The sequence below is a fragment of the Hoplias malabaricus genome, chromosome 18, assembly GCF_029633855.1.
Source record: "Hoplias malabaricus isolate fHopMal1 chromosome 18, fHopMal1.hap1, whole genome shotgun sequence".
In the NCBI taxonomy this organism is placed as follows: Eukaryota; Metazoa; Chordata; class Actinopteri; order Characiformes; family Erythrinidae; genus Hoplias; species Hoplias malabaricus.
The window spans coordinates 22814305-22839321 of record NC_089817.1 but is presented as its reverse complement, the minus strand read 5'-3'; the positions used below and the strand labels follow the sequence as shown (position 1 = coordinate 22839321).

The 25017-nt window shown below is 36.4% G+C and overlaps 2 protein-coding genes across 4 annotated transcripts in view; both read left to right on the top strand.

Annotated features, from left to right (window-relative positions):
- Window positions 1–10862, top strand: part of mctp1b (multiple C2 domains, transmembrane 1b) — a 54249-nt gene extending 43387 nt beyond the window's left edge. The window contains exons 15-20 of one of the 2 annotated variants that reach the window (XM_066650854.1): window positions 1779–1898; window positions 3777–3833; window positions 6699–6808; window positions 8047–8156; window positions 9703–9800; window positions 9914–10862. In XM_066650854.1, the coding sequence (XP_066506951.1) occupies window positions 1779–1898; window positions 3777–3833; window positions 6699–6808; window positions 8047–8156; window positions 9703–9800; window positions 9914–9964 (546 nt within the window). In that variant the 3' untranslated portion in view covers window positions 9965–10862. The remainder of the gene's footprint in view (window positions 1–1778; window positions 1899–3776; window positions 3834–6698; window positions 6809–8046; window positions 8157–9702; window positions 9801–9913) is intronic. The other variant, XM_066650855.1, reaches the window with a different exon arrangement.
- A 3472-nt stretch (window positions 10863–14334) lies between these two features.
- Window positions 14335–23671, top strand: tlr8b (toll-like receptor 8b). 2 transcript variants are annotated; one of them, XM_066650933.1, is made up of 5 exons: window positions 14335–14472; window positions 16942–17028; window positions 19110–19147; window positions 20304–20357; window positions 20589–23671. In XM_066650933.1, exon 5 carries the CDS (start codon window positions 20615–20617, stop codon window positions 23651–23653), a length of 3039 nt encoding a protein of 1012 aa, XP_066507030.1. In that variant the 5' UTR covers window positions 14335–14472; window positions 16942–17028; window positions 19110–19147; window positions 20304–20357; window positions 20589–20614; the 3' UTR covers window positions 23654–23671. The 2 variants fall into 2 exon arrangements, with proteins under 2 accessions (XP_066507030.1, XP_066507031.1); XM_066650934.1 differs by having other exon boundaries at window positions 20301–20357.
- The last annotated feature ends 1346 nt before the right edge of the window (window positions 23672–25017 follow it).

The following is a 25017-nucleotide window of genomic DNA, read 5'->3' as shown; positions in this document are numbered from 1 at the left end:
CCAGAGCTGCTCTCCACTTTCCATTTCATCTCTGGTGTAGGGTTTGTTTTCTCCCAAGTCTTAACCTCAGGCCACCAGGTGCATATTATATAGTCACCATAAATTCATAGCAACAACTTCGGCCATCTGGACCATATGGAGGAGGGAGTATGCTGTTTAGTGTCATTGTAAATTTTTTTTTTTTACAAATTTGTTGTATATCAAAACTTTTTTCTTTTGGCACTAAGTGTGCTTTTGTTTTTATGCTTTTGGAATAATAACAAATCCTATTATAATAGTTAAATTCAGTAAAATGTTACAGTGATATCTCTGGTATGAAATGCCTGGTGGGGCCCAGTAAACACTGTATGGGCAGCAACTGAAAGATATAAGACTCACATCATGCTTGAGTGCTATGTTTTAAATCACTAAAACTTAATCATTCATCAAATAAAATTTGTGTATGCAGTACACAATGCACCACAGTGAAAGCCTTAACCTTGTTAAAGTAGTTTCTAAAAGCATTTCAGTGCTGCTTGTGGAGGACTGATATGGATTTAAAGGCAACATCTACGATTGTGAGTGTGTTTATGTTCAGTTTTCCATATCTTTTAAGGTGAAATGGTATGTTTTAAGGGGAAGAGGTTTAACTTGTCTGTATGTTTTTATTCACTGATCGAATAACCACAGAAACTCATTTGTTACTTGAGTTGTTTAGTTTTGTTTCAGGTTCGGTCTGTGTTTACTTTCATGCAGTTAGTGGTGTCATGAATTCACAGTCAGTTCCATCTACAGCAAAAATATTACCCTCTCTCTCCCTCATTCTCATTCTCATTTAAGGAACAAGCTCAGAACCATGAAGAACCATGTAGCACTAATGAAATTTAAAGGGAAACACAGCTATTTTGCATTCAGTAGAAAAAAAAGTTTGCAAGTAACAGGCCTTACAAGGACTTTTACACCATGTGTAGATTTATTAAATACATACATGTATCCCATTTAAAGAATCCTTTAGGGTATCAAAACTACTCGTGCTGTTACTAAGAGTAATAATATCAATATACGTTTGCATATTGGTAATGCTACAAATATGCAGACATATCTCAGGACTCAGGTCTTGTCCATAGAGAAGCAGGGGGTCTAACAAACCAACTGTCAAACTAACTGTCAAAATGCACCTTTTTTCTGGATGACTCTGTCCCTTTTAATCTCTGCTTACTATTCTATACCTATTCATACTATATTAATGACAGTGTGTTTATTTTCAAATGAGGTAGTGGTTTATGATGCACTTCAGAGCTCATATTTCTCATGGTTATAATCTCTCCGTGCCCTGTGCTGGACTGGCACTTTGTCCCACCTTGTGCCAGTGATTCTGGTTGGGCTCTGGACCCTTGTGACACTGAACAGGATGAAGCAGTTACAGAAAATGATTTAAACGTATGATCGTTTCAGTGTGTGTATGTAATATTAAGTATAGATATTGTTAACTAAGTGTGTACAGACCTTTATTCACAGTCTCTTGTACTGTATAATGTTTAAAAACTATTAAAATTACAGAATTAAAAATGTACAGAATCTTAAATAAATGTAAAGCCTTAAGATGTACAAAAGTGCAAAACATCTTATTTCTGAGCAGACCCATATAGGTTCTGACATTAAAGTGACAAATTTATATTGTAATAAAGATGTATATCCTTAATGTAATCAGTGTAAGTGTTAAATTAGAAAAAGTAGCTCATAGTTTTAAATAACATACCAGTAATGTTAATTCTATTTCTAATTATTTCTGTGTTTAGGTGTTTGTGTTGGGGGTTTGGAACGTTGAGCTTTACATGGTTCCCTTGTCGCTTCTTGTCTTTCTGGTCTGGAAATACTGCCTTCTGGCCTGTGGGAAGGAAACCCAAGAGGGCAGTATGGTGAGTCAATTAGCCTGACAACTGGGCCTCTGTGTTAAATAAACTTCACATCCAAATATGTGTAAACATGGAATTAGTAAACTCAGTTACTTTAATTTGCACTTATGTTGGACACACACACAACTGTACGCATGCACCTTGTGTAATAGAACACTCCCTCTGGGATAGAAGCACTTGAGCCTAAAGTCACCAAGTAAAATGAATCATCCAACAACAGTACCTGACATCCCTAATATTTTATCAAATATTTTATGAATCAGAATATGGCCATATAGTTGAACAAACACAGATAACATTTAAACAGTTAAACAGTTAACTATTGTTAAAGTAAAACATAAACAGTTAAACTGCAACTATTGTGCTATATTCATTGCCAAGAATGAAAATCAAACTAAAGAGAAATAATCATATTATTATCCTCTAAAATATCTTATATTTGCAGCTTTCAGGCTTTTGGAATTATTTGTTGTTTTCAATATTAAGATTTACAATTTCAGACATGGACATTATACATATATTATAATTTAATATTCCAATTACTCCAAATAATTACAAAGGCAGAAGTGATATTTAGACTTTACCCCAGTTTTTTTTTTTTTTTTTTACTTATCACTTTTTTCCCCAATTAATTTTGACAAAGAAATTTTAATGCCTTTATGAATTTTGCCAATCACAGATAAGTGTACATGAAAATTAATTCAAACTTAATTGTAAAAACATGGTGAGAGTATTAATGAATTTAAATAAGCACTCTAACTGGAGAGAGTCCACTTGACAATTGGAGTAAGCCATCAAAATTTAAATGAAATTTTTTATGCAGAAACACCAAGCTAAACACATATGATATGCAGCAGAGAAGGTACAAACAATACAGTAATGAGATTTCTTTACTTTAAACATCAAATTCTCAAAGTACAATGTTGAAAAATGGGGTAAAGAAAGATTCATTACACTTCTGAAACAAGACTACCTGTGCAGTACCCATTATTATTCGAAAACTCAAAATAAATATTTTTTTGAGCACAGCAGCAGTAACAATATAGACACAATATAAATGAAAGTGATGTGAAATATGGCATCACCCCATTGTGTAACAGTCCCTAAATTTGAGTATGTGCAAAATAGCACTCCTTGTGGTGCACTATGCGTGAGTGTGTCTGTGAGTGAGTTAAAAGCCAGTTCCATGAGATGTTTCAAATCTAAACTCTATCACAAATACTATGGAAATTACCTATATCCTGTTTAACAATAAAAGCCCTGGAATTTATAAAAATGGTTTTATTTATATAACACACGGCACTGTGTGTGTGTGTGTGTGTGTGTGTGTGCGTGTGTGTGCGTGTGTTCTTTTAATCATTTTTATATCCAAACCAGGATTTGGCTGACTGACTTACTCACTCACATATTTACTCACTCATATACATACTGAGTCATCACTCATTTATGTATAATTGCATTTATACCCAAATTCACTCATTGACTCGCAAATATATCCACTCTCTCACTCACTTATTCACACATGCATCACTTACTCACATTTATACCCACTCACTCAATGACTCAGTTATACTCACTCACTCAGGTACAGTATATACACACTCATAGTTAGGAATTGCACCACAAGAGGCACTATTTCTTATATACACACACATTTAAGAACTGTTTCTCTAGAAGCTGCTATTATGCTTTGCATCAATGAGATTTTGTGTCCTAGTTATGTTACCTAAGTTGAATATTGAATAATGTTGATTGAAGCTTATACTGATAAATATAAAGCATAAATGATACATCATATAAATGTTTTATACAGTTCATAGTATTCTTTCCAAAGACTGCTACAAAATATGTTTCTCATTCATGTACCTTGTATTCCAACAGCAAGCATTGGAGGACCTTCTTGAGAAGGATGATGAAGAATCTGAAAAAGATGAAAAGGTATGATTTGTTGTGACCTACTGAGCTTAACTCTTTACTAAAAATCATTATGTCTTAAAAAGAGGTTGAAATATGTACAAATGCAACTTATTCACTACTTTCTTCTACTGCAATATTGAATATGACTTTAGTACAGAATCTTTAATACATCCAGACCCATAGGTATCAGTTTAATGTTTTTTATGTGTGAAGAAGTATCATTGGAGAAAAAGATTATTGCTTTGAGATAGCTTCATATTTTGTTTTCTGGGACTGTGAGATGAAAAATAAAATGCAAAAATAAATGGAGAAATAAGAGAGTCAAGCAAGAACATCAGACCAGGGAGCTTCTACTTATTTGTTTCTCACTGCTGTGCACTCATGTTGAGATGAGCTGTGGCTCTTTATCATTTAAAGGAATAGGTTCTTCATTTAAACTCCTTGGTTTAAACTTGATTTAAACTCCTTAGTGTTACCTTGAAAAACAGGGGTACAAATAAATAATATTTAAAGATTCAATTTAAAGGTACAATTTGTCACCTTTAAGAACAATAGCCTGGACATTTACATTCTTTGTAGAGAAATCTTACATAAGGACTGCATGAAACATCCTTTAATATATCGCTCAATGTAGTATTTTATTTGCACCTTAAGCTTATGGTATGGTCAACGCCGCCAAGCTGTTGCTACCCAGTTCCACTAACACTTTGTACACCACAAGGCAGCCATTACCTGGTCAACCTCTGGCCTTGGGGGCTAAAGGGACCATTTTGGCCCAAATGATGCAGGCACCTGTTTTCCATTCATTGGGAGCCCTCATAGGCCCTGCTTAAACCTCAACACATGTTTGCACTTAGCGGACTGCCAACTGGTGAGGAAAGTGAGTCAAGAGTAGATTTTGCTCTTTTAGCCTCCATAAATTGTCCCTGCTAATATATGGGGGAGAATTCAGTTGTCGAATGTGGTTCTGTAAGTTACGGAGGAAAAGAATAACATAACCTTGCCCCTTTGCCTCCATTTTCACATCTGCATCTTCACAAGTGAACTCTAAGGGTCAGTCCAGTCCATATGTCATACACACAGCCTGGTTCTGACCACAGTCACTCAGCAAACTCTAAAAAACTCAGGCTCCTTCAGGCTACAAGAGATGAAGGCCATAAGACTGTATCTTTAATTCAGTCCTTGAAAAAGTAACCAGTCACACCTCGGCTCCACCTTTAGCTTTCTTAATCTATCATTTATTAGGAGACATTACAAATACATTACAGCAACAAAACCAATGGACAGGGATATGAAATAAAAATAAAAATAAAACTGGTTTATAATTTAGTTCTGTCCCTTGCTGCTGAATGATTTTGTACACACTGCTGAGTCTTCTGTTTTAAATTTTTCTTTTGCTATGTTATGCTAAAGAACACTATGTTGGGTGAGAGGCCCTCTTTTCCATATAAATGAAGCTGCTGCTGCAATTGAAGAATGGTGGCTATTGTGCTAAAACACAGACACTAACCCCTTCTCTGATGAGACACCAGACCTAAAAACACTCCACCCCACTTCTCACTTGCTTCTGCTTCTCATAGCATCGCACTTTATGCCTCTTCATTTCTGTACCAATTAATTAGGTGTGCAAATAAGTTTTAAAGCATATTTATTTTTGTGTAACATAATTATACTTAAAATTTTAAACATTCTTGCACTAGTCATTTTAACTGTTCCAAAATATTGGTCATAAATTGAAAAAAAAGTTAAAAATTAAGTGTCAATAAGTTATGAAATCGTCATCTTTAATCCATTCATTATAATATAAATAATCATTAATTATGAGCTTGTGAGATTTATTTGTTTCTTTTCTTGGGAGAAAATATTGTGTCCAAGAGGACATCTGTGTTTCAGTGTAGACAATTTAAAGATTTTGATATTAGTATTTGAATTGCAAGCACGCCTTGATGAAGATTCATGTCAAACACAAAAAGCACTTGCTGAACAAATTGGAGTACCTTAACAGACAGTTTCCAATCATTTACAAACAATAGGAAACATTAAAAAGGAAGGAAAATATGTGCCACATGAACTGAGTAAGAAGGATAAGGATGACTGCGTTATAAAGTGTTTGAATCTATAACAAACAACAGAGCAAGCCTTTCCTATGGAAAATCTTAAGTGCTGATGAAAAGTTGATTTTTTTTATGACAATTCAAAACAACAAAAACTACAAACAAAAAAATAAATAAAACACATTTGTTAGATCCTGGGTTTACAGTGAAACCTTGACTTACGAGTGAATCCACTTACGAATTTTCATCACTTTGACAATGTTTTGCTTTATGATGCGAGCCAAGATCTGAGTTACGAGCGAGCGAGCTTACACCACCCGCCACAAGGAGGCCTAGCGAGCGTTCAGTTCACTTGGGTATCTGGCCGTGCAAACATCTCTTTTTGTCAATAAAATAATTTGTACAGAGACTTCCTCTGAAAGTTAAGACATTTTTTCTCCTTTTGCTATAAAGTTACTTTTTTGGAGATGTTTTACTCCAGGGTGTGTTCCTGGCCTGTGCCCAATGAATCCGGGTAGGCTCTGGACCCACCACGACCCTGAATTGGATAAGTGGTTACAGATAATGAATGAATGAATGATTTACTTTGAACAGTGATGATTTTTTGACGATTAAATGTATTGATTTCTCAGAATAAACTGTTTAATAAAAATGTTTAAATTTTACTTGCTACTTCTTTATTCTCTTCTTTGTATTGGCATCTGTTGAAAATATTCCCTCATCCTGGCTTTTACCTGAAATTGATTTGATTAAATTGGTGTCATCTGTGGACTGTGTCATTTGTTGTAGGTTCATTACACTATGTATAATAATTAATGTTTTGATCAAATAGGACTCTGATAAAAAGGGCTTGATGGACAAGCTGCATGCCATTCAGGATGTGTGCATCAGTGTACAGACAGTCCTTGGTGAGGTGGCTTCCTATGGAGAAAGGATAAAGAAGTGAGTCTTTCTAACCTGCACTAGAATTTGTTCTGTACATAAAAAAGAAATTTTGTTTAGAAGTGGAGTACTTGTGGTATGAATGTTGGTGTATTTGATTGTATTCTACAATATTATCCTTTTAAGGTGAATCCAGTTTCTTGCCACTTTGAACTGACAAGGTGTAGTGTTTAAAATCTTCCCTGCAAATAGGACAACCCTTCATGAGCCTGATACATCATCAGAACACAAATAAAGATATAGCAAAATTCCCAGGCTACTAGTGGTGCTCTGTAGGCAGATCTGATATCAGAGGGGTGCTCCTGGATTTTAGTTGACCTTAGGGCCTTCAGAAGCATTGAATAATCATATATTATCGCCCATTTATAAATCGTATTTGATATGAAGTTGAATTCATCTTCTTCTTTTTTTTTTTTTTTTGTTCAAAACTTCCAGTTCCACCTTAAAGCATCAGGTGCCAGAATATAATTGCTTCACCATTAAAGATGCAACTGGATCTTTAGAGACATCAGCATGCTACTAGCAATATTGTATGCTTTTTATGCAGTAAAGGGTCATAATACCTTAAAAGTACATTTAAGATAATACAATAGTGGGTGACACGGTGGCACAACAGCTAGTGCCACTGTCACACAGCTCCAGGGTCCTGGGGTTGTGGGTTTGAAGCCCACTCCATGTTACTGTCTATGAGAAGCTTGGTGTGTTCTCCCTATGTCCGCATGGGTTTTCTCCGGGTGCTCCAGTTTCCTCCCACAGTCCAAAAACACATGTTGGATTGTCTACACAAAGGTTTGATAGGTGTGAATATATAAGTGTGTTGTGAAGGACTGTGGTATTCCAGGGTGTGTCCATGCTTTGTGGCCAATGATTCTGGGTAGACTCCAGACCCACCGCAACTCTCAAATGGGTCAGTGGTTACAGACAATGAATGAATTTATATTACAATAGTTATCATAGTTTTAAAAACAAAAAATAAATAAATAAATAAATACATTTGTGAATTTTTGTCATTTGCATGGCCATCTTGCCTGTGGTATCAATAGCGGTTTGTTTGGAATGTGCCTTTGAAAAATCTCATTTTCAAGGGCTATATAGCTCTAACACTACACCCTACCCCTCTTTCCCAACAAGAACTGAAGCACACGTACTCCAGACAAAACGGGGGGCAAGGCTAAGTACTAGGGTCAAGGGGTGAAATTGGAATTACCCTTACTCTTTTTCCCTTCTTCTGTTCACAGCACATTCAACTGGACTGTGCCTTTTCTTAGCTGGTTAGCCATAGCTGTACTGTGTATTGCCTCTTTGTTGGTGTACTTTATTCCTCTGAGATACATCGTGTTGGTTTGGGGTAAGTTTTAACTGTCCTTGGTTACTTTTAGTAAAATCAGTACTTTCTTTTTAATCTTTCAGTAGTAATTTTCAGATCAACTATAAGTGGGTAATAATGTATTATGGTACACTCTCAGATAAACTGTCACTGTGGTGGTACCTTTTGCTGTCACTGGTGGTACCCTCAAATTCAGTATCAGATTTAGATTTTAAAGTATAAGATTTTAAAATTGTGTTGGTTTCATATGCCCCATTAAAACTCCAAAAGTAATACTGGTCCAGAGCTAAAGCTTACAAATATTATTATATCATTATGTACACAATTCTATAATGAAAGCTTAATTCTATAATGACAACTAGAATGTAATGTACCTTTAAAGAACACAACTGGTTTTTAAAACCATGGGTGTGCCTTTAAATGGCCATTTACACTATTTATACTTCAGAGAACAATAATGTACTTATAACATACCTTTTGTCTGAGAGTGTAACAAGTTGTAATTAGCCAAAATTTCAATTTCAGTTTCTACTTGTGAATTACTATTTGATCATTCTTTTTTATAAAACATTTTATAACATTATGGGTAAAAACCCCAAAACAAAGACCATATTCTGCTGAAATGATATGGTATAGTGATATATAGTATTTATTCATTTGTTTCTATGCTGCTATGTCTTTAAATCGTTGCAGTATGATGAACTGACATCATTACTGCATCTCACATCTGCTGATAACTTCAGTTGTTACTGACCCAGGGATCAGAACCATAGTCTTTTATGTAGAATACAATGGCTTTGCCCATCACACCAATCACTCACTACACCTACCCTTCATTATTCTGAAGTACTGATGTTATCAACTTATATAAGATGCAGTAATTAAGAAACTAGATAGACAGAAGTGTGTTTAGAAATAGAATCTTGTTCATTAATGAGAAGTGCTACTGTGTGTCTCATTATAACACTGAGAGGATGTAAATCTCCACAGATTTCTTTATTGGCTCAAGGACAATGCATATAGACTTTGAAACAATCACTTTGAGATTACTGGATAGGGGAAATAAACATACAGATGAATACTAGCATACATGTGAGATTACAACTGAATGAATTGATGATTTACCAGTGATTTCAAACAGTAAAGATATTTTACATAACCCATCCAAATTTGATGAACACATAGCCAATATAAAGCAAATAGCCTCTTCTAAGAACTCCATGTGTTTTAAGAACTCCATGTATTTTCTAAATCAAAGGTAAATCAAAGGTTAAGGTGTTTGGATCAGCTTTCCAAATACCTTAACCCTACCTTAAAGGAACACTATGTAGTATTTTCGTCATGAAATTACAGCTTCAAAATCATTGTGATCCTTCACTGACCTGTAATAGGGAATAAGAGCCTCTGTCATTCCTACTCTAGGCTCACCACTTCAGAAACGGCATTATATAACTTTTGGAGGAGATTAGGACCTCCCTGCACTGTAATGTATACAGCAAGCTCTAGCCAAGTTCTTCTGCATGAAAAATGATCCCTGACTGTTACTATGCCAACTGATCTCACACAGGTATCAATAAATTCACCAAGAAACTTCGTAACCCGTACCTTCTTGACAACAATGAGCTGATGGACTTCCTCTCCAGAGTTCCCTCGGATGTACAAGTGGTTGGTGACCCTCTACTCAGATTCAAACTGAATTTAAATTACAGCCTAGAGCACTGTTACTAACCAAACATCTGTAGTCTGCCTCTAACATAGTGTGTGATCTGATTTTACAGGTTCAGTACAAAGAGCTGGAACCAGGACAAAGCCCCAGTAAGCGAAGGTAGAAAAATCCAGAGTGGGAACATTCTTAAAAATAGAGGTTCCTAAAAGGTCCTTGACCTGGATGCATCATTGGAAAAAAGCATGAATTAATACTGAATTTTAAGATGAAATCAAATATTTTGAGCTTTACACAGGTGGTTCCATTTGGGAAACTTTACATTTAAGAATGTACATAATGGTGTATAATCAGTGCTAATTGTGTCTTGGTCTTGTTGCCAGTTGTAAAGTGTGTATTGGGCATGTTTATCTATTGTAGAAAAGGATACCTTTTGAACATGAACTGTTAACCAAAATGTTAACCATTTTATTTGGAAGTATCATCTTTGTTTTTTGCTTTGCTATATGAGATGAAGAGGTTTATGGATTATATTAAATAAAGAGACACTGTAGTATTTCTTGTGAAATAACACAGCTTCACTTTCAACAAAGTTACGAACTGAGCCAAGAGCTTATGAAACTATATTTTGTGTAATTAAAAAAATAAATAAATAATTAAAAACTGTCTGGACATGTATTACACTAAGTCTTGGGCTCAATGCATTGTTAATGGTGTATTGTATTTGGAGATTTATTTAAATTCCAGTTGGAATAATCTGGATTTTACAAAACAAAAAATGTAATAAATAAATAAATAAATAAATAAATAAATATTCAATAAACCTATTCCATGAACTCAGACTCAAAAATAAATATTTTTTTTCCCTTGTCCTGTAGTTACTTTTTTGGAGAAACTATGTGTTGTCTCTATACCAAGGATGTGTTTATAAGTGACCTAATATTTACAAAATGTATATTTTTTAAATGATGGAATTTATTATATTTATATTTAACTTTCAAATATCTAATAAATTCTCAGTTAAAGACTGGCCATGAATTTATAAGACTTTCATTTATGCCTCAGTAGCACTATCCTTGTAAAAAGTTGTATTGTTACATTTTATTTGATGTAATATAATACTGTTACTATATATTATCATATTTTAATAATTCAGAGTCATGCAGTAGCAGTATTAGTAGTAATAAAATATTTTTGATGCAAACAAAAACTATAATCCAAGTTTAGTGTGTATGTTTATATAGGCTTGCAATATATATGAAATGACAAAATTGATTATGAAAGTTGTAACCAATGTAAAATTATTGCCCAGAGGTTTTTGTGTTTGGTGTTTTTCTTTTCCTGTCCTGTGTTGGCATGCGTAACTATGGTTCCAATGACTTTGCCTAATGTTGCAATAATTGAAGTGTAATGTCTAGCTGTGTTACCTTTTTTAACTAAGTCTATCTTGCTATAGAAAGTTAACTATGACCAACAATTTAATATATTTCTAGTCTGGTTCTCTATGAGAAGAATAGTTTTGTTTATCTGTCAAGCAAGCTTTGAAAAGACTTTATGTTTGAAAAATATTAAATAAATGATTATATAAACATATATGTACATCTACTTATGTGTGAATGGAATATTAGTCTAGTGGCTGCATATATTATTTGAAACTACTGTGTATAATATGTAATAATTTTAATATCAAACCAAGTGGAAATGATTTTTTAAGTGATTATTTATTCAAAATTAATTGAAACGTCAGATGGCATTATAAGATTTTAGATCAGATTTCTTCATCCCATTGATAAATACAAACTCACCCGAACTGCTGTTAGAAAACCAGCCCTACTCAGTTCATCCTCTGTATTTGACACTACAATCACTGCATTTTAAATTTTAAAACAGGAACATACCTAATCAAATGTTTTATTGTCACTGACAGTGGGAAATGTTATGAAGTTGAAGCATACCCTGCCAGTATTGTTACATACTGTATTGCTGTATTTGTCGTAAGGCAAACCAATTTTAACATGAACATTTACTGAACATTTGTCAGCATATCAGCAATGAAAAAAATATCAAGACATTATATTTTTCATAGAAGTCAAAACTCCACTGAACTGCGGACATTAAATAGCATTTGTAATGGAATTATATGGGGTTGTTTCAAAGCAAAGTTTTATTAAAACAATAAGTCATGATATTTATATTTGTGGAATTTATCAGACTTATGCAGAGTGACTAATAAAAATGATTTGTTGTCTATTCAGAATGTCACTTTTAGTAATAAATAGAAACCAAAGTATTCTGAAGCTAAAATGGGATTGTTTACATATTGTTCATCCAGTTCAGGGTCGCGGTGGGTCCGGAGCCTACCCTGAATCACTGGGCGCAAGGCGGGACCACACCCTGGAGGGGGCGTCTGTCATTCACAGTCGACACTCACACATTCACTCACATGTATGGACATTCTTGAGTCGCCAATCCACCTACCAACATGTGTTTTTGGACTGTGGGAGGAAATCGGTGCACCCAGAGAAAACCCATGGAGACACAGGGAGAACACACCAAACTCCTCACAGATAGTCACTCAGAGCAGGAATCGAACCCACAACCTTCAGGTCCCTGGAGCTGTGTGACTGTGACACTACCTGCTGCGCCACCTTGCCATGCTTTAACACATTATTGTTTATTATTTTTTATTTTAAATAAAATGACAATTGTCCATTTTAATAGTAAATAGCAAGTCACCATACAATGACAAAAGAGTATGAGAATGTTTACATTTTGAATTACAAATATGTTACACAAAAACACAAATTAATCACAAAAAAAATCCTCTTAGCTATAAAAAGTCTTCTAGCAAGTTTTTTATGAACAACATAAATGCTCTTAATAAATCACTTAATTGGCACAGTGGTGCAACATGTACTCACGCTTCCATACAGATCCAGAGTTTAGGGTCCTCAATTCGATCCTAACCTCAGATCACTGTTTGAGGGTTCTCCCTGTGTCTGTGTGTGATTCCTCTGGGTGCTCTGATTTCCTTCCACAGTCCAAACACACAGTGGTGGATAGGCTATGCAAAATTGTCCTTATATGTGAGTGTTAAATATGAGTGCTTTGCCGTGTGATGGACTGGCAACCTGTTTTGGTTGTTTTCCTGCTTGCAACCAATGATTCCATGCAGGGCTCCAGACCCACTGTGACCTTATGTAGCAGTTAGAAAATGAACAAAATGCAAAATTCAACTGGCATAGGTATCATATTAGTATAAATAAAATGTTTTATAAGGTTTCCAACGTAGCTAAGCAAATCAGATTTTGAACATGTAATTATTATTTAAACTCCATATGCTGTGTTTTTTTCTTACAGTTCCTTTTGGAAAAATGATATCTGCAAGCAATCCATGCTTCCAAAAGGGGGAGTCAATTATGTAGTCTTACACTATATGTATTTGCCTGGGATGTCAGCCATATTTAGACAGTTCTGTGGAACGGGGCTTCTAGATTATGAATGAAACAGTGGATAGAGAATGCTTTCTGAGTACACCTACACCCCTTGAGCTTGTACATATGGGTTTCTGGCAAGCTCTGACGCTGAGGAAAAGAAAAGCTCGGCCAACTCCCAGTCACAAACTAAAGACTTATAATTAGCTTTTTTGATCCGAGGTTTTATTAAATAAATGCTTCTCTGGGAATCAGGACTGACTAATTGACCTATGAAGGACATCTTTTTAAAGGACAAGAGTAAACTCTCTTATGGCTTCAGCCCTTATGTAGCTTAATGAGGATAGAAAATCATCTGTTCCACTCTCTTGGCACTTCATTCATTCATTGATGCCCATATTCACTAAAGTTCATGCTTGACTTATAGTTTAGAAATAGTTTTCTTTAGTAGACTAAATACGGTCTGTTTATTTTTAGAAAAATCAATTAAATTCAAAATAAAACTTTTGCAATATATTTATACCATATATCAGTATGGATACGTTTTTTTTATGTATCCCCCCCCCCCATATTGTACAGTTCCATTTATATGCAGCCTAATTCAGTGTCTCTCCTGTTCCGGCTTTAATGATCCAGAGAGTTGGCCTGTTTTCTTCTAAAGTCAATGTTAAACAGAAAAACTGCGTAGATGTAACTTGATTAACTCGTCAAAAAGTCAGTAACGGTCAGGTATGTCCATGTGTTTGTGTCATGACAACTTTTGTAAAATATAGAGCAGAAAGCGAAAGGCTGGTGTGACACAGAAACGCTTCCAAATACAAAGAAGAGACTTTAATAAATTACACATTTCTGTTCGAGGCTCCAGTAAAACACTGATGTAGAGCGGAGCTCGGCTGAAAGTGATGTAAACACAAGGTGCGCGCGCGGCGAAGTGTGTCCCATTTCTGCTCTGAGCTCCGACCCCTCCGTACGTCATCAAAGTGCACACTTCAATAAGGGGGTTAGGCCTTACTGTAAGAATTGGAACAGGGGGAAGGCTCTGGACGTCAAAATCCCGGAGAGTTTTCGAGATTTTGAATTCCCGGCCGGTCATATTTTTTAGGTCCTGAAAAGAGGACTTGTCCGGCAAAAAGAGGACGTCTGATTACCATAGCTTTGCTGTCTTATAATAAGGAGAATGTAGCCGCTGCCTTTGCTACTTAGCACAGCAGAACCTTCACTGTGTAAATTTTGGAGGAAGGTAGGAAAATGAATTAAACTCTGCCAATGTTAGGGGAGCACGGTTGCACAAACAGTGAATTTGCAAGTGTTCATTTAACATCTAGGAGGATAACAGTAGCTGCCCAAATCTGCTGTTAGTTGACAGAGTGATGGGAGAGGGGACATCCTACCCAGAGATAATAATACCAGTTAAACTTACTTGGAATCATCTAGGAATATGGATAAATATCTGAGTGTTGAATTTGGTATCTCCTAAAGATATTTATTTATGGCCAATATTTTGCACCATAAAAGAGGCCCAGGGGTACAGGTGCATTTCAATAAATCAGTTATTTAATCCAAAAAGTGAAACTCATATAGAATAATTACAAACAGAGTGATCTATTTCAAGCCTTTATTTCTTGTAATGTTGATGCTTATGGCTTACAGCCAATGAAAACCAAGAAGTCATTATCTCAGAAAATCAGGAAAATCAACAGAAAAAACACCTGCAAAGGTTTCCTACGCCTTTAAATTGGTCCCTTAGTCTGGTTCAGCAGGCAACACCATGTTATGTGTAAGACTGCTGACTTGACAGATGTCCTGACACTCTCTGTTACTGACACTCTCCTGCGGTGTCCAAGTAGATCATTCCAACCTCAGATCACTGTTTAATGTGTTCTTCCTGTTTCTGCGTGGGTTTCATTTGGGTGCTCCAGTTTCCTCCCACGGGCCAAAAACACGTTGCTTGGTAGATTGCTGACTCAAAACGTGTCTATAGGTGTGAATGTGTGTGTGTGTGTCACCCTGTGAAGGACTGGCGCCACCTCCAGGGTGTGTTCCAGCCTTGCGCCCTGAGATTCCGGGTATGCTACGGACCCACAGCGACCCTGAACTTTATAAATGGTTACAGACAATGAATGAATGCTTCCCTCTGTTGACAAGCTTTATGAAATGTGAATTTCATTTTCCAGCAGGACTTGGCACCTGTCCACACTGTCAAAAGTACTAATATCTGGTTTAATAACCACAGTATCACTGTGCTTGATTGGCCAGCAAATTCGCCTGACCTATTATCAAGAGAAAGATGAGAGACACCAGACCCAACAATGTAGACGAGCTGAAGGCCGCCATCAAAGTAACCTGGTTTTCCATAGCGTCTCAGCAGTGCAACAGGCTGAAAGCCTCCATGCCATGCCACATTGATGCAGTAATTCATGCAAAAGGAGCCCCGACCAAGTATTGAGTGCATATACTTTACATACTTTTCATTAGGTCAGCATTTCTGTATTAAAAATCATTCTTTTACATTGGTCTTATTTAATATTTTAATTTTCTGAGATAATGACTTTTGGGTTTTCACTGGCTGTAAGCCATAATCATCAACAGTAAAAGAAATACACGCTTGAAATAGATCATTCTGTTTGTAAAGAATCTAACTAACATATGAGTTTCACTTTTTGAATTGAATTACTGAAATAAATTTATGTTTACTCTGACCCTGAAATGGATGAAGTGGCAAAGAAGATGATGATGATGATTAATTAATATACTGATATTCTAATTTATTGGGGTGCACCTGTATAATAGCTTCAAAGTCCAGCTCAAAACAAGGAAAGGATACTGCTTCTTAATGTCAGAATTCAGCACAAATATGAATAAAAGTACAGAGTAAGTTTGGCAATATTTTATGGGATTACCGCTTGTGTGTAGATTCGGTGGATTCCCACCCTATTGAAGTCCTCTAAAGTAGCCTGAAGACAAATATAGCCTCAGTTTAAAAACAGACATTCTCGTAATAAAACTGAGTTAACGCCTTCCTTCTGGTCCATACAAAGTGTAATGGGAATGCATAAAATTCTCCTGAACTGTTTCCTGTTTCACTGTTTGCAGTTCCTCTGCAGAGCCTTTGACAGCATGTCTTTACAGGCTATGGGTTTAAAAGCCTGGTTATCATAATATTATCATGTTTTGCTTACAGCAAACTTAGGTAGTATTTTTAATTTAAAATTACGGTTCCAAAATAATTGGGGCACTCCACTAACAGGTAATATGGAAAATAGAGCCTATGTCGTTGCTACTCCAGGCTCAGCACCGCAGAAACTAGTGAACAACTGCACACTAACATTTATAGGAGATTGAGAATAGTGAAGAATCTACAGGCTCAAAGGCTTATATTATATCTAGTGTATCAGAGTTTAATATTACACTTATATAGCACCTTTCTAGAAACCCAAGGATGCTTTACAGTCAACACTCAACATTCAAACCACACACACATTGGCAAGAAGCAGCAGCCAAATGTGCACAGTGTACTTTCGTACAGGAACAACCGTCCACCTGGAGGACTGCATTTCACCCAGGATAGAGCGCCAGTCCACATTTGGGCTCACACACATTCACTCACACATACAGACATTCATTCACACACACATACATTCATTCACATACCAGGACAGTTAATAGAGAAGCCAGTACAGCTAACCTCTATGTTTTTGGATTGTTGGAGGAAACCGGAGACCCGGGAGAAAACCCAAGCAGACACGGGGAGAACATGGAAACTCCGCCCAGATGGGACTTGAACCCAAACTGAGAGGTGAACGTGCTAACCACTGCTGAACGTGCTGCCCACCTTGGACGGGGTGCTAGTTCGAACACTGATCTGGAATCAGTTAGTGCTCTGACACATGTATTCATCAGTCCTGGGTCAAGAACCTCTCAGTTGATTCTCTCAGTGTTATTCAATACCTAAGCTTTGTTTACTTTGTATATGATTTCATTTATTTATTTGACAGGGACAATGCTCATTAATCAACAGAGTTGATACATGTTTCTGTAAATGAGTTAGCCTAAAAAATTATACAATCATAAAACAGTTCAAAATATTACATATAAACAATAATAACAAGAACAGACTTTCAAACGAACACTTGACAGACAATTCAGCAACAAGAAAAATTATTTTATTTAATTAGTTTCAGAACCCTAGCATTTTTTGCTGCATTTTTGTATGAAAGTGCTATTAAAATAATAATTATTATTATTATTATTAGTAGTAGTAGTAATATTTTAAGTTGTTTCCAGATAAGCATTTAATAAAATCTGGTCTTATACTCTATACTATTTTTACCCAAATTTCACCCTGCTCTTCAATGGTCAGGACCATCAAACAGCAGGTATGATTTGGGTGGTGGATCAATCTCAGTGCTGCAGTGACACTGGTGTGGTGGTGGTGTATTGCTATGTGTTGCACTGCTATGAGTGGATCAGACACAGCAGGGCTGCGAGAGTTTTTAAAGCTCTCATTGTTGCTCCACCAACCAGATAAGTCCACCAACCAAAAATATCTATCCAACAGCGTCCAGTGTCCACTGATGAAGAACTAGAGGATGACCAACACTGTGCACAGATGTGTGGAACAGATATGCTACTCTATCTGACTTTGCATCTACAAGGTAGACCAATGAGGTGTGTCTAACAGAGGGGGCAGTGACTATACGCAGTGTTTATAAAACTGTGTGGGTCCTGACCACTGAAGAGCACAGTGAAATGGGGATAAGAGTATGCACACAAATTACTCCTATATGGTCATGTGTAATATATTGCTAGTTTGTATGGGAATTGTCTTAATATTTGTCAACTGTGAAGGTTCATGATATCTGACAAGTGTTAATGCTAAACCCACATAACACCTACAAAATACTGTGATGAAAAACTAGGAAAGTATCACTGAAAGGCTGAGGCACAAAGTGAGACAAGCCTAAATGGCCAACCTAGATGCCCTCTTCATGCATCATTCTGGCTAAATGGAGGAGTAGTCTTTGCTGCATTGGTACAACACGTTTAAAATTAATAACTGCCCAATCAGTATGTGGAACACGTAGCACCAGTTGGAAAGCTATACATGAAAGCTGCCCCCAGGTGCAGAGGAGAATATGAGCACTGGCACCTCTGTGGGTTCAAACACAGTGCTATGCATCTAATTGCTGGAGTGTCCACTTCCAGTCACTCTACTTCTCTGCAGCATACTAATGGACTAGCAGCTACGGATTTGCTCAAAATTCCCTGTTACTGGCCTGCACAGAAATTTCTCAATGTACACTAAAGTGGGGAAAAGTGAGAGAGGGGTCACAAACTAACACAGGGTACAATGTAAGATGGATATTTTCTATAGATAAACAGCATCAAGTAGAATGTGCTTTTAGTCATCTTCCGTATTCCCACACCAACATCATCTGGGAATTGTTCCAGACATTGAACAGATATTTATCTAGATTCACTCTGCAGACGATTTTTGTAGCATCATTGTTTTTCTTTGTGATAATTGAGATAGTGATTATAATGTAGCATCATTTTGAAGCATGGAAAAAACTGAAATACAGCCTTCACATCCAATTTAAAATTTTAATTCAATTTTATTCATAGAGTGTGTTATACACCTGGTGTTGTCAAAAAGCAGCTTTCCAGCAGAATAATGTTGGGACATTTTGGACAGTCAACCATATACAACTGTCTTTAAAAGTTATGTCCTCACCCTTTGCTAGTTTCCCGGTCTTTTTGCAAGCTGGAAACTGATCTAATGTGTTTACAAAGCCTTTGTGTCAGTGAACAAGTAAAAATACAAAGAAGCTAATCAGACATGCTAGAGTTCCTCTGTTCCTCTGTTTCTGTTCACAGGTTCAGGTTCACATACTCAAAAGAGATGGGTAACACAGGTGGGTAACATTGAATTATTTTAGCTGTTTCAGATTATTTGGGCAGGAATCCACTCTACATTCAGGAGACTCCTAACTGCATGAAAGCAAACACAGACTGAAAATGCTCCAAATTTAAACCACTCAAGTTACAAATGAGTTGTTGTGGTAATTAAAACAGTCAATAAAAACTTGCAGACACAACAAAAACTTCCAGCCACAAAAAAACAACAGTCTGTATGATGCAACTGCAATATGTACCTTGTGGAGGAGGGTAGGAAACAAACATCCCTCCTCATTAATTTCAGTACTGTACTGTAAAAATTAATTAAATCTTACCTAGTGTTTATTTAAAGGCAACGTAAATGTTTCTCGAGAACTGCTCAGCAAAACACAGGACCTCTCAAAGCCAAACAAAGTCTACAGAGAGGAAGCCCAGGAACAAGTAATCAGCCAGTACTGGAGAGAGACCATTTCAGCCAGTCAGGGAGGATAGAAGCTTGGAACAGAGTGGGGCAGGGACCATACTGGGGCCTGCTCTTCCCCTTCCACCATCCTATTTGCAAGCATGATGCCTGCGGATTGGCTGGAGCAGTGTTTTGGTGTTCGGAGTGAGATACATTTATGTTTCACACTGCCCAATCTAGGCCTGTGTACCAACAGAGCTAGTGAATTGTGAGAAAACATTCTCAGATTTTAATAAAAAAAAAATATTGAATTCAAATTGTGTACATCACTTTTAAATTTAGCTTCTCCATCTGTTACAATTAACCTCTACTGCGGGGTATTTAGTTACATTTACTCTCTGATATTTCCATATTCCATATTTTTAATAACTTGACAATGCTCCCTGGTTGTCTTGTGAGGAGGGAAATTTTTTTCGTCAGTAAAGTTCCCCTTGCTGGTTTTTGGTTATTGGCTGATTAGTAATAGGAACAAGGGAGGAAACTCACACTCTCTAAAGTCTCCCTTTAGACTTCCCATATGACCACAGACTCATATGGGAAGTGAAAATCAAACTGGTTTATTTTAAGGTTTTTATTGTGGCTGACATACACAGACAGCTACAGATCACAGTCAGATAGGTCTCTGTGAATTGTTGAGCAAGGGTAACAACTTTACTAGGCAAATTAAGTTGTAAAATTTGAAAGAATAACTTCAAGTTTTGTTAAAGTAGGTGGATGTATTAGCCAGAAGTCAAAACTACCTATTCACATCCTGAAAAACTCAGGTAAGCATTCACCTTTTTATTGTTGTAGCAGATTTTTTATATTCAGCGTTTTGTGTACTTGTCTAGAGATTTATTGTTGTTACATTGTGTCAGACTGGCAGATCTATATTTATGACCCATTTCAGAACGAGAATTTACCACATTTACAAAATATTATCTTTACAATAAAATTTACAATATATAAGCTTTTAACTGGTAGATCTAATTTAAGGTTTTCCCCCTTTTCCAAAGGTCATTACCAATAAAACGTCAGGAAAATGCTGTTGACTGTATTGGTGATGTCCTATCTTTACTCAGCACATGGTCTCAGCTGGTCATGGAAGACTCTACCATGTGATATTACTTTATCCAACACCTCTGTTTACTTAGACTGCTCACGGAGAAAACTAAGCACTGTCCCTAAAATCTCTGAAATCTCAAATGCCACTCAACTCAACTTGGCTAAAAATCAAATAAAGAATGTTTCCGGGGTATCCTTCTCAAAACTTCACAATCTAACGCTGATCAATCTCAATGGCAATCGGATACTTCAAACAGACACACTCTTTTTCTCTGGTTTGGATAAACTTGAAACATTGTTACTTGACAATAACCACCTCTCCATGGTCCCCAGAGATCTTCCAGCTGGATTACAATACCTGAGTCTGGGTGGCAATCGTATCAAGACCATTGGACCATCAGACTTTACAAGAATCAAAAAAGTTCAAGAGCTTAGGTTCCACAAGAACTGCTATCATACAGGGCACTTAATTATTCAGAATGGAACATTTTCTGAATTACATCAGCTGACCAAACTTACTTTAACTCAAAACAGGTTGCAAACGATACCGCCATACTTGCCCAGCTTTCTCCGAATACTACATCTGCGACAAAACATGATTGATCATGTTCATGCCTCTGATGTTAAGCACTTAAGAAACCTCAGGCTTCTGGATTTATCTGGAAATTGCCCCATTTGTTTCAATGCACCTTTCCCATGTGTCCGCTGTGAAACAGAAAATAATGCCCTGCAGATTGATTCAGATGCTTTTAGTCAACTCTCCCAGCTTCAAGAGTTACGGTTGTCAGGAAACTCCTTGAAAAAACTCAACCCAACATGGTTCAAGAACCTCACCAGTTTGAAGAACTTATACCTCTCTTTCAACTCCTTGATCAGTGAAATAGAAAGTGGACACTTCTTTTCTAATCTACCCCATGTGGAGATCATCGACCTTTCATACAATAACCCAAAGCAAACATTCTCCCCAAGCCTGAAACTCTCACATGGATTTTCAGAACTGAAGGCATTAAAAACCCTCCACCTCGAGGGCTATGTGTTCTCTGCTCTTTGTGAAAGTGACCTGAAACCTCTTTTTGGTTTAAGAAATCTCTCAGTTCTAAATCTGGGTGTAAACTTTTTCCAGCAAATAAATCTGTCAATTTTTCAAAACTTTTACAATCTAACTATCATCTCTTTAATTGAAAATAGACTTACACTGACAGGCATGAAAAGGAACCAGTATGATGGACTTTGCACAAATGATAGCAATTCTGAAAATAGTGAAGAGCATATTTTGAAAAGTCCTTACATTCACAGAGACGAACAGTTCCGTCAATATCCTCCCTTTATCAAATCTGAGTGCTTGGCAACAGGGCATGTGCTAGACCTCAGCAGAAACAATGTGTACTACATCAATCCAGACAACCTTCATGCTGTAGGGAATATTACATGTTTAAATTTTTCTTACAATGACATCAGCTCATATTTAAACGGCACTGAGTTTGTTCATTTCCCAAAGCTAAAATACCTGGACTTGTCGCACAACCGTGTTTATTTACGTTTAAAATCAGCCTTCAGTGAATTAAAAGAATTGGAAATTCTGGATTTAAGTCACAACAAGCATTACTTTGAGATCGCGGGAGTGAGCCATACACTTGCCTTCCTTGAACACCTAGAGCACCTAAAAATCCTCAATCTCAGTTGGAATGAGATAAACACATTGAGTGACAAGACCCTAAACAGCAGTTCACTTAAGGACTTGAATTTTCAAGGGAATCGACTTGATATCATGTGGAAAAAGGACAAAGGTTTCAAGAATCTCTTCCGATTTCTAAGCAACCTAACTCATCTTGATATATCATACAATAAACTCAGTCAGATTCCAGAAGACATATTGTGCTACTTCCCACAAACCTTGACATACCTGAATTTGAACAGGAATCAACTCAGCAACTTCTCTTGGGAGCAGCTTGGGTGTTTGAATCACTTGCAAGTACTGGATTTAAGCAAGAACAAGTTAGACTTTGTGGCTGAAAGTCTAGTATCTCACACAAGTTCACTGAGGGTCCTTGATTTGCGTCATAATATGATCTCGAGACTGGGACTCTACTTTCTCAAAAATGCCAAAAGCCTCAGAACTCTGGATCTCAGTTTCAATCAACTGGAAATAATCAATGCGACTTCATTCCAAATAGAGGCTGGAAACGATGTACATTCACTGTACTTAGCGAATAACCCATTACGCTGTACATGTGAGCTTCTTAACTTTGTTCTATGGTTAGAGACTAGTGAAGTAGAGGTCCCAAAACTTGCAACCGGGGTCTTGTGCGACTTGCCAGCTCCCAATAAAGGCATGCCCATGATCAGTCTGAACCTTACAAACGCCTGCATCAATGACAACACTGCTCCAATCCTATACATAATCTCTTCCACGCTCATTCTTATCATGGTGTCCAATGCCATCACTCTAAACCTATTCTACTGGGATATCTCCTATATTCTGAAGTTCTGGAAAGCCAAAATAAAGAATTACAAATTAACACAGTGCAGTTTTGATGCCTTTGTTATGTATGACACAAAAGACCCAATGGCTTCTGACTGGGTACTAAATCACCTCAGAGTGGAGCTTGAGGACAAAGGGGAGAAAGTCCGTCCCCTCTGTCTGGAGGAGAGGGACTGGACTCCTGGTTCCTCCATCATGGAGAACCTCAACCAAAGCATTCGATGGAGCAGGAAAACTGTTTTTGTGCTCACTCAGGGATTTGTCTCCAGTGAGATTTTCAAAGTAGCAGCTTGTCTCGCTCAACAGAGGCTGCTGGAGGAAGGTGTGGATGTAATGGTGTTGATCCTTTTGGAACCAGTGCTCCAGCGTTCCAGAATCTTGCACTTGAGGCGCTGCCTGTGTGGGAACAGTGTGCTAGAATGGCCCAGAAATCCCGCAGCAGAGAACTGGTTCTGGCAAAGTCTAAGGAATGCCATCAGACATGAAAATCAGAGAATGCAAACAAAGCTGTATAAGAACTATTTTGCTAGCTAAAGTATAAGAAAGACAAGACTGTGTTCTTGTTGCTTGTATTTTTATTATTTTTTTAAATATATGTTTAAAATATCTTAAATATATGTTTATTTTAATAAATGTTATCATACGCTCATGTTCCTACATTAGCAGTGCTCTTACAAAAGCTTCTTTTCAAATATGCATGTCTACTTCCTTCTGAAAACTGAAGTCAGATGACTTCCTCTAGGTAGCTGAGTAAATCCCTTTTTAAAAAAAAGGCACATTTTTACAATGACATTTTATTTAAAATATAAAACTAATTTGGAAATGTATAGTTATATCTGGTTGATTAACGGTTGATTAATTGTTTATTTATTTTATATATAAATATATATAAAACCTCATTAAAAAAATAAAAATAGTATTATAAAACCTATTTATCTGAGCATATATAAATAAATAAATAATAATAAAAAATAGAATACAGTTAGAACAAAATAAAATGTGAATATGTTGATTTAACCTTTTCCAAATATCTCCTTGTGGCCGTCCAGTATTATTTTAAGTTATTTGAAGATATATATATATTACAAGCACCATGCTCATTGAGACGATATACTGTGGTTACTGGGACAGTAAAAATGCTTGCTGACCAATAAGACCGTCCTTTTTAGTGTTCTTAGGCAATGGTGAGGACTATTGTAATCTTGTTGGAAAAACTTAGCTTACACATATTCTCTGTATTAGAGTAATCATAAGTGCAGCTTAATCTCTCTCTCTCTCTCTCTCTCTCTCTCTTTCTTTCTGTGTCCTGCTCGTTTTTCATCTTTTATTCATAATGTAGAAGAGTAATGAAATATTCATGAGCTTGGCAATGAAATGAATGCAGAATAAAAACACTAGGAACATATACAGTGATGACAGGCAGAATATCTCTATCTGGGCTGAAGCTTCAAGATCATTGAAAGGGCAGTTGTATAGGTGTTAGAAAAACAGCCTTCTGCTATAAATGTTACAGATGAACATACAAGTTTAGTACATCATTGACCTGACCATTTCCTTGCAGTATGTATGTCTAATGGGCATGTCACTGTGATTCTAAACTGTAAATATGTAAACAATATCATAAATAATGTTACACAATCCTATTACAGTTATCTTAAACCCATTAAGTGTATTACTTGTACAGTTATCAGTCTTTAAGCGTAGTGTACTGTTATACAAGGAGAGGGAGATGAAGAAAAAAAAAAAGCTCTGGTCACTGATAAGGGCCAAAATTACTGACCATGTAATTTTTCAACTGCTGCATTTGTTGTTGTTGTTGTTTTAATTTTCACAATAAGAAAAAATGGTTGCTACATTTCTGATTCATTCTTGTTACCTATAATTTAGCACAATTAATA